Source organism: Triticum dicoccoides, chromosome 3A, assembly GCF_002162155.2.
Source record: "Triticum dicoccoides isolate Atlit2015 ecotype Zavitan chromosome 3A, WEW_v2.0, whole genome shotgun sequence".
In the NCBI taxonomy this organism is placed as follows: Eukaryota; Viridiplantae; Streptophyta; class Magnoliopsida; order Poales; family Poaceae; genus Triticum; species Triticum dicoccoides.
Window position 1 is genome coordinate 699,312,643 of NC_041384.1, and position 10,795 is coordinate 699,323,437.

Below are 10,795 nucleotides of genomic sequence, written 5' to 3' on the forward strand. Positions count from 1 at the left end.
CTAAGTTTTGGAGGAAGCTTTAGAAAACCTCTGTGTTGCGATTTCTCTTCGTGGAAATTGTTTTGCGTGTGAGTACCGTCGTCGAGATTGGTTTTCTCGTGCTGGGCAGCAAGGTTCAAACCCTCTACTTCGTGTACATCGCGTGCGCGGGCGAGAGGTTACTGCTGGTGGTGGTGGAGTGTCGTGAAAGGTCGGGCCGCAACAACGGATCGGATCTCGCCGTCGAGGTTCGGTCTACATCAGGTGGTATTCAGAGCATCAGGTTGTTCACGACACTATGGAGAAGGTGACATGTGCATCATCATACAGTAAGTTAAGCTATGGATTTCAGCTGGAGGAGGAAGGCCACTGGGCCGGGCTTTTTCACACCCGTGTGGTGGTGAGAGAGAGATCATGTGCCATGACAATCGATCATATGAATTTGATCAACGCGGCGAGCATCGAGATGGTGGAGAAGCTGGCGCTACCAAAGACACCACGTCCACAATCATACTTGTTTCGTTGGGGTCATGAAGAGCTCACCGTCACGCACCAAACCAAGGTACCCTTTATGTTAGGAAATTATTTTTGCGAGGTTTTGTGCGACGTGATTCCGGTATCGATGATTTCATGTCACTTGTTGTTGGGCAAGCCATGGTACAAAGAGCATGATGTTGCATATGATTGCCAAACACACAAATATACCATTAAGAAGGGTAAAAAGTGCGACCTCGTGCCCATGGGTGAGGGGCGTTTTATTGCATGGAGAAAAGAACATCAAGATAAGATAAAAGAGCAGGAAGAAGCAAAGAAGAAGATGGTCGAAGCTGCTGAAATTTTTGTGGTGACCGTTCAGTCTGAAGATGAAAATATTGCTGAAAAAGATGACCCAAAACCGAGGACGGTTTTGATTCAAGGAGGAGAGGATGATATGAGCACGCATAATTTAACTGCAGTAGTCGATACTGTTACGGCCACGACAAATGAGGAAAAGCTAGTTGCCGAAACTTGTATCCATCAAGACCAGCTAAAGAGGTTGCGTTTGTATCAGTGCAAAGAAAAATACAAGGACATGTTTGGGGGCAAGACATACACGTATATATATTCTGGATGTCTTGGTCTGGATGTTATAGCTGCACGTACATGCAATCATGCATGCTGGGGTAATTACTCTAATGGATGTCCTTGTGTCACGTTAGAGAAAGAAGAGGAGACCTACAATGATTCAAGGACTCAAGCAGACTCTGATTTAACTAGTTCGGTCCACCAGATAAAAAATAAAGATCTGTTTATTTTTCTACCACGTAAAGAGAAGACACGTGAAGATGCCTCGAGAACTTTTGACGTGTTTGATTTCCTTTCCTTGTGCTCTGTTGGCTGGGGGCCACCCTTGGAAGAGATCAAGGTTGCCGGATAATTAATTAGGTAAATTTTAATTAGTTTGGATAGAGGATAGAGAGAGTCCGGTTAGATTGTTTTTCTTTAGTCGGTTTGCATAGGTTAGCGTCGCCTATAAAAAGGTCGGGCTTCGGCCATGTACTGGAGGTTATATTTTGATAATAAACACGATGTGTTTTTAGGGTAATACCCGTATTGAGTTTTGGGGGAAACTGTCTAAAAATCCCTAAGTTTTGGAGGAAGCTTTAGAAAACCTCTGTGTTGCGATTTCTCTTCGTGGAAATTGTTTTGCGCGTGAGTACCGTCGTCGAGATTGGTTTTCTCGTGCTGGGCCGCAAGGTTCAAACCCTCTACTTCGTGTACATCGCGTGCGCGAGCGAGAGGTTACTGCTGGTGGTGGTGGAGTGTCGTGAAAGGTCGGGCCGCAACAACGGATCGGATCTCGCCGTCGAGGTTCGGTCTACATCACTAGTTGCAGGTGAAGATTGGAGACCGTTCCTTGTTGGAACATTTAGTTACTTGTTGGAATATCATTATATTGCCATGTCATCTTTATGCATCTATATACTTGGTAAAGGGTGGAAGGCTCGGCCTCTCTCCTAGTGTTTTGTTCCACTCTTGCCGCCCTAGTTTCCGTCATATCGGTGTTATGTTCCCGGATTTTGCGTTCCTTACGCGGTTGGGTTATAATGGGAACCCCTTGATAGTTCGCCTTGATTAAAGCTTTTCCAGCAATGCCCAACCTTGGTTTTACCATTTGCCACCTAGCCTCTTTTTCCCTTGGGTTTCTGGAGTCCGAGGGTCATCTTATTTTAGCCCCCCTAGGCCAGTGCTCCTCTGAGTGTTGGTCCAACCGAGCGATGTTCGGGGCTACCAGGGGCAACTCTGGGTTGGCCTACCCGACGTCTTGCTCATCCGGTGTGCCCTGAGAACGAGATATGTGCAGCTCCTATCGGGATTTGTCGGCACATCTTGGTGGTGTTGCTGGTCTTGTTTTAACCTGTCGAAGTGTCTTGAAGAACCGAGGTACCGAGTCTGATCGGAACGTCTCGGGAGGATGTCTATTCCTTTGTTGACCGTGAGAGCTTGTCATGGGCTAAGTTGGGACTCCCCTGCAGGGATTTGAACTTTCGAAAGCCGTGCCCGCGGTTATGGGCAGATGGGAATTTGTTAATGTCCGGTTATAGATAACTTGAACCTTAATTTAATTAAAAATGAATCAACCGTGTGAGTTACCGTGATGGCCTCTTTTCGGCGGAGTCCGAGAAGTGGACACGGTGTTGGAGTAATGTTTGCGCAGGTTGTCCTCTAGTTTCTCGCTCGCGCTTTGCCTCCTCTTCTCGCTCTCTTTTGCGAACAGGATAGCCACCATATTTGCTAGTCGCTTGCTGCAGCTCCACATATTTACCTTGCCTTACCTATAAGCTTAAATAGTCTTAATCGCGAGGGTGCGAGATTGCTGAGTCCCTGTGGCTCACAGATTACTATTACACCAGATGCAGGGTCTGATGATTCCGCTCCAGGTGACGCGCTTGAGCTCAAGCGGGAGTTCGACGAGGACTCTCAACGATACTATGTTTCCTTTCCTGATGATCAGTAGTGGTGCCCAGTTGGGGTGATCGGACCGTGTCGCATGTTGGGTTATTTTTTATTTTGGCGCCGTAGTCGGGGCATGAGTGTTTGAATAATGTAATGTTATTTATGTACCTTGATTGACTTGGCGAGTGTAAGCCAACTATGTTATCTCCCCTTTTATTATCTATATTACATGGGATGTTGTGAAGATTGCCTAACTTGCGACATATGCCTTTAATGCGATTATGCCTCTAAGTCGTGCCTCGACACGTGGGAGATATAGTCGCATCGAGGGTGTTACAACGGCGACGTGGAGCTCGACGATGAAGCGGCCCTGAAATGGGCGCGCAAGGACTCGCTGAAGATGGTGAGGGAGCGCCAGCGCGCCGCACTGGCGCGGTTCGAGCAGCGCCGCAGGGGCCGCTACGAAGAATGAGTCGTCGTCATCAAGGACAACGACGACGACGACGCGCCGCCGCCACCAGTCCGCGTTGGGGACGCCGGTCAGGGGTCCACCAGGGACGGCCGCGTCAAGGAGGAGAAGGCCGCCGTCGACGACGACGGCGACTACTTGGCGTTCAGCGATTTTTTGTTTTAGTTATATTTGTTATGTATCACCAAACATGTCAATATATGGCAAATTTGGCCAAAATTTAGCCGTGTTTAAACGAATTCGCCGAACGTTTTTCTTTAATTATGCGCATCTGGGGGCGGCCCTGGGACCGGCAACTAGGGACCAACTCGTCATAGGCCCTTTTTTTGCGCCGGCTTGCCCCAGGCGGCGATTTTAAGCGCCCCCTGAGGGGCAAAACTGTTGGAGATGCTCTAATACATGGTCGACTGGGATACAGGATCCCAGCAACTGCGAGGCGGAGGACGAGGCCGCAACCAGTCCGCAGTACATCTCATAGACGCACGCGGAAACAGTGCCGGCAGGGACTAGGTCCCAGCCAGGCTTCGATGGCGGCGGCGGCCCGATCGCCTCGGGATCGCCTAACCCTAACATCACGAATTCTGTTTTGGGGTGTGGTTTTCACGCCAGGGTTAGAACACCACCATCACTTCTGAGGATTGCATTGACCTCAACCTTATCTCTCGTATAGATTACCAGTTCCATTGATGATGTTGTAATATTACTTGTAAACCTAGTTGCATGGTAATATATTCAGGTGAGAAAGCTCTCGCCTTGGTGACCGTCCCCAAAAAAAAGATGATGGGTAGTTGTTCTTCTTAAGGAGGCTGTTGTGTTCTCGTTGGTTATGTGTGTTATGTTTCGTAGTCATGTCTTAGACTTTGTTTGTTTATGTGCAGCGAAGTAGTTTCTTTTGGTTTATGGTAGAGCTTTATTTGTGAGGTGAGCTTGGTGGCGCCAGCTCTGTCACACTGGGTCATGTGAATGTTTTATCGGTTTAATTATCTTTTTTGCAGAAATTGCCAGTTTAACTATCAATGAAACCATTAGCAAGAGCTCCTTAATTTGAAAAATAAAACCACCGGCAAAATTAGATAAACAAAATAGTTCACGTGGGAATGGCAAATTCATCTAATTATCCACATCAAAAGAGGTACCAACAGAAGCATCATTTGTAGTTTCGTAGTTTGTATCTAACGCAAAAGACGTATAATTTGAGTATAAGCCATGATGCTCCCCCTCCCCCAGACTGCTGTACAAACAAAGACTACAAAACTGCTTATGCAACGCTCAAATGCTACACTACAGTCCTCATTTGTTGAGGATTACATAAGTAGTTTTGCAGTCTCACGGAGCAGTCCTGATGCTACCTGACCTGCCTCTCCGCTTCAGGGGGCCAAAGAAGGGTGAATCTGCAGCCAATCCTTGATAAGGCAGCTGGAGAACAAAAACCTTGGAAGAGCAAATTCTTAACCAAGCCTGGAAGATTAGTGCTAATCTACTCTGTGCTGACAACTACTGCTGCTTATTACCTCACCACCTTTGCTATGGATGCTTGGGCCACCAAGAAACTAGACAGAATGACAGAGACTTTTTCGTTGGAAATTTGGAATGAAAGAGAGGAAGCCTATGGAGGAAAGTGCTTGGTTAATCGGAAGCAAATCTGTGCTCCAAAGAAATATGTGGGGCTGGGAATGAAAGACATCCAGTGTTTTAGTCATTCTCTAAGAAGGTTTGGAAGATCAAAGCCGAGGCCAAAATTAAATCCTACTACATCTTGCAGCTTGTGTGATCAGTGCTTGGAAAATGCCGGCCACCTACCGATCTCCTGCCCGTTTGCCAAAGAGGTGTGGCAGCAGTTGCCTTGATGCAATTGACAATCAGCTCAAGCGACAAATTACTGCTGCGGTGTATGTGGCCTGGCACCTTTGGAAGGAAAGGACTGCCATGATCTTTGAAAACAAGAGCTCAACCCCAGCCAGAGTTACCGAGCTGGTGTCCGAAGATCTCAAGATGCTGGAAGAGGCCATTGATACATAGATAGTGTATAGGAGCTTCTTGTGTGTTGTTAATATGTTCCTTGAAGAAAGTCACCCAAACTTCAAGGTCTTTTTGCTACATCTTCTTTTGCAGCCAAGTTTTTCATGTCCTTGCATTATTGCGTAAGCACAAACCAGCCATCAATTCATATCAAGCAACACAAACAACAGCATCGCTTCCATTTCAAATCTACTATGGCACTAGACATAATTATATATAACCTATGACTGACACGAGTAAGAGTGAAGTTACAACAGCACATTGCCAATATTCAAATTGCATGATTAAAGTCGGTCCAGTTAGGCCAATGTGTATATATGTAACCTGATGTCTGCATACCCATTCGAATCTAAATATAACTGCAAAAAACAGCTATCAGGAAAAATAGAATCTACGTACTCTCATCTACTTTGATATTACTCCACCCCTGCATAACCAAGCAATATCCCTATACTGAACCAACACTATTTTATATAGTATGATTCAATCAGAACGCCTTTATCCTCAAAACAGGATACTTACAATTTATGTGAAGATAGAGTATCTGCCCAGAGAAAATATGCAAAATATCTGAATCTACAGAATCCCTCTAGAAGCAGCAACCACAAATTGTCAGAGATTTGTATATGAACAGCACATCTTAACATCAATGTTAAGCTGCAATGAGATATGAGAAATCCAACAAGGAACAAAACCTACGGGGAACAACCAGGTATGATAACCGTTCAACGGTTCAATTGCAGAGCCAGATTCAGAAAGGCGGAAAAAACTGAGCCTACATTCATACTGAAATATTAACAAAAATATAATGGAAACAACAGAGAGACGCATGCATTCAACGATTCAGTTGCAGGGCTGAATTCAGAAATGGAAAAAATGTTGAACTGAAATTTGCTAGCATCAGACTGCATTACTAAGTGAACAATGGAAGAACAAGTGCAAATAGACAAAAGATAGCATCAGGCAAAACAGATGGAGCATTGGGTTCATATCTGGTCCTAATTAAGCCCACAAACAGCAGTTCCACATAACTAGAGTCAAGTCTGTTTCTTAGCAAGGTACTTCCTCCGTAAACTAATATAAGAGTGTTTAGATCACTAAAGTAGTAATCTAAACGCTCTTATATTAGTTTACAGAGGGAGTACTAGAGAGAAAGTCAAACCATTTCATAGCCAAAAGTTAGTTGGCGCCCTGTTGTAGCGGCAGTTGAGAATCCCGGACATTGATGGTGTAGCTGGAGAGAAGCTGGATGATGGTAAAAGGGCGGTGGGCGGCGAGGACGAACAACTCGTGCAGCTTCACGAAATCTACATCGCCAGCTGAGATCCTCTCGTCTTTCTCGTCCTTGAGATTGTACATGCAGATGTGCGCGGACGAACCCAGGCGCTCAACGTAGTAGACACAGTTGGACTCAACAGATGGAAACTTATCGGTGTCAACAGCCAGGCACCTGTGATGACCGATGAAGATGGCATGGCTGCCGATGCTCTCCACAGGCACAATGCTACTAACGTCCATCTTGAAAACCTTGACACGTCGCTGCAGCTTGATGACGATCAGCACTTCTCCACCGAATTCCACGATGAAAAACCGGGTATGGTCGTTTGCGTGTCCGGCCACAGGAAGATCCTCAGCATAAAACATTGATGGATGGACATGAAGTGACTGTATCAAATCGAAGATATCGAATATAACAGAAACCCCGTGCCTGAATCCCTGCGCAGCGCCACCACCGTCGGCATAGACACCGCCTCTGACTGCCTTCAATGAGATATGACAATCAATGGGCAACTGCAGCTCCTTTTCTTCGAAACTTTCCATGTCAGGGGTGGCCGAGTAACTTTTGGAAGGAGAGTCGCAGAGCAAGTTGAGCGTGAGCGTGGGCCAAGAGCTGGGACCGAAGACGACACTGGCGGCGGCGACCTTCTTGGTTGGTACGGGTGCCGCGAACCGGATCAGGACGCCGGTGAGAGGATTGAAGACGCAGGCGGCTCGAGAAGGGTGCCTGTCCGCCAGGACGAAGAAGCCGCCGGGAGTGGCGGCGAGGACGTGGTAGCGGCGGAGCAGCGGGATCCTCTTGCGGAGGAAGCGCCCCGTGGCGGCATTCAGCAGCAGCAGGTCGTCGCCGTCGTCCAGGATGACCCACCGGCGCGGGCGAAAGCGGGGGTCGAAGGGGTCGCTCCTGGGGTCGTCGGTGGCGGCGCGCCAGACGGAGCAGACGGCGCGGAAGTCCATGTAGCAGTCGAGGTCGTTGGCGGCGACGAGGGAGTCGGCGACGCGGCGGACGAGATCGGGCGCGAGGTCCGACCAGCCTGCGGCCGGAAGGAGCGGCGGGGTTTGGAGACGAGCCGGATCCGCATCCTTCCTTCTGGCAGGAGGGAGAACGGGGGCCGCGACGGCCGCCGGGGCTTCAGCAGCGGGGGCCGCCATTGCCGCGCGCTTGAGCTCCTGAACTGAACCCTAACTAATCGTCGATAGTACAAATCTGTGGGTGAGCAGCGTGAATGCGTAATGGAAACAACGGAATCGACCGAGTAGAGGAGGATTTGCTCACCAGATCAGCAGACGAACACAAGCAGAGTGGATAAATTTGGAGAATTGAGGAACCGAAGAAGGGGATGAAAAGGGGAACAAGGATCGCTAGAGCCGAGTAGGTAGAGTAGTGGACTGGACTGTGAACCATGCCCAATCCCCTTCAAAAAAAGAAAAAGAAAAACATAACTTACCATTTAATTCCCAATGCCATTACTTAATTTATTTATTTCAAAAAAACACGGTGAAAGCCTTTTGCCTCTGATGGATCGGTTGGCGCTAATGCCTTGCTGGATAATATTGCACTAATGGTTTCCGGCGAGATGAACTCCAAGCTCACGGCGGTTATCGCCGATGAGGAGATTGAAACCTCACTGTTCCAAATGGGACCAACCAAAGATCCCAGGTCAGATGGGCTCCCGACGTTGTTCTATAGCGTCACTGCTCGCTGGTAAAACATGAGGTCTGCGGGGCAGTTTGTGATTTCTTGAATGGGGAAGCAACTCCGGCATCTTTCAATGCTACTTTGATTGTGATGATCCCAAACTCCGGAGCTAATGTTACAATTTATACCGATGAGTCTTTGCAATGTTTTCTATAAGATGGCAACCAGGGTGCTGGCCAATAGGTTGAAGATGATTCTTCCAGTGCTCATCTCGGAGGAACAAAGTGCTTTCGTCCCTGAAAGGCTCATAACGGACAATGTGTTGGTTGCATATGAGTGTGAACATGTTATACGTAAGAGGAACAAAAAGAAATATTTATGTGTGGTGAAGCTTGATATGATGAAGTCTTACGATTGGCTGGAGTGGGTCTTCCTTGAGTATATGATGTACAAAAAGGATTTTGCGCCATGTGGATTGACATGATCATGACATGCGTCACTACAGCAAGTTTTACCGTTAAACTTAATGGGGGTTTCTTTACGTGCTTTCTCCCTTCTAGGGGGCTTCAACAGGGCGACCCGCTCTCCCCTTATCTATTCCATTTTTTTGTGGAAGGGTTATCCGCACTGTTAAGGAAAGCACGAGTAGATAACCAAATTAAGGACGTGTCTTTCGGGGGCACTGGCCCTCATATAACACACTTGCTTTTCATTGATAATAGTATTGTTTTTCTGGAAGGAACCAAGGATAGCATGAGAGCCCTCAGGGATATTTTGGTGAGGTATGAAGAAGCATCGGGGCAGAGAGTTAACTTGCAAAAGTCCTAAATTTTCTTTGGTAAGGGATGCTCAGAGGAAAATAAGGCCCAGCTGAAACACTTGGTTGGAAATTGAGTCTGAGGCTCTCAGTGAAAGATATTTGGGTCTTCCAACACATGTTGTGAATGATGTTCCACATATAGTCCATGTGAATTTTTTGTTCCTCTACTATTCATGTACAAACGCTAACATTTTATTTCTTGTAATCGAATTAACAACTAGCAATTACAAATACTAGTTATGTTGTTGAATCTAACTAAAATAGTTTCGATTTTGCTAGGGCATGATGACGGGAATATATTCCCTTGACGCCTTTAATTCTTTTAGTCTTGTCACGTGATGTGAGACAAAAATTTCCTACAATGTCGAGTAAGGAGGTGATGGTCTAGGGGTGGGGATAGGAGGGCAACGACACCGGATAAGAACTAGCACCTCTCGGACATGGACATCATGTGATGCGAGACAAAATATTCCTACTATGTTGAGTAAGAATATGGTGGGCTAGGGGTGGGGATAGGAGGACAACGATACCGGAGAAGAACAAGCACCCACCGGACATGGACATTTTGCCCAGCCGAAAATAAACATCCCATATAGAACGAAACGAGAACAGAGGTTGTTGAGTGATTAAAAAAGCATGTTTAATTTGGTACGACGTCTGGTGACTTCAGTTGACTGAGACATAACTATGTCTCAGGCGGCTGAGTTCCAGGCGATCCTTCTTCTATTCTTCCTCTTACATTTGTAGCTCTCCCTTCCCTGACTCCTTCATTTATCTGCTCTATTCCCACTCACGTGTGAACCTTGCAATGAATGAATGTACTGGTTCATCCTTAATCCAAGATAGCTACGGGGATGCATTTAGATAGAAAAAAAATAGGAGAATCAAATAAACAAAATTAAAGGCTACATCAGCGGCTAAAAGTTAACAGCAGGAAGGGACCCGATCACCCCTAGGCAGGCCCGTACCGGACACATGTGCAACATGTTCGACTGCACAGGGCCCCCACTGACCAGGGGCCCCATTTTTTCTATACTATTTTTTGCTGAACACTTTATGCAAATATGCATCTTAGTTTATGGTACGCTCCACCATCAATCCAACATCTTTTTATCACGTCTTTTCTTCTTCGATTTCTCATGTCTCCCTTGTTTCTTAGATTCTGTTGCTGCTTCTACCTAGGCTGCCCGACTAGAGCTTTAACCAGACCACCAGAACTCCATAAGCATTGCCGTTGGCCGCATCATGTTCTTCTTCCCAAATAAACTAAAGTTTGTTTCATTCTCTTTTGTTCATATGTTCTAGTATTTCTGACACATCATATACTAATCATTCGACCTAAAAAATGTGCCCTTGATAAGTTTTTAGCAAAATAATGAAGTGGCATTTTGGAGATGGTTGCATATGAAAAACAAATTGAAGATTTTGTTTCAAGGACTGCTAGAAGGATGCATGTCTATGCTGAATAATGTACTAATTTTGAGTTTTTAGAATGGCTAGCTTCTTGAGTATATTTTTTCCTTTTCCTAATTGCCAATGGTTATATCAAGGGCGTAATTTTGGATGTTGAACAGGGCACCCGTTTTTAGATGTTGAACAGGGCCCCCGTTTTCTCGGGTACGGCCCTGCACCTAGGTCCCATAACTAGCATCAT

At 46.4% G+C, this 10,795-nt stretch overlaps 1 protein-coding gene across 1 annotated transcript; it reads right to left on the reverse strand.

Moving 5' to 3' along the window:
- Positions 1-6,213: 6,213 nt before the first annotated feature.
- Positions 6,214-8,077, reverse strand: LOC119270307. The gene is made up of 2 exons (XM_037552306.1): positions 7,959-8,077; positions 6,214-7,868 (listed from the first exon to the last, which is right to left on the reverse strand). The coding sequence occupies exon 2, from the start codon at positions 7,832-7,834 to the stop codon at positions 6,584-6,586; it is 1,251 nt and encodes a 416-aa protein (XP_037408203.1). The 5' UTR covers positions 7,835-7,868; positions 7,959-8,077; the 3' UTR covers positions 6,214-6,583.
- Between the last annotated feature and the right edge of the window lie 2,718 nt (positions 8,078-10,795).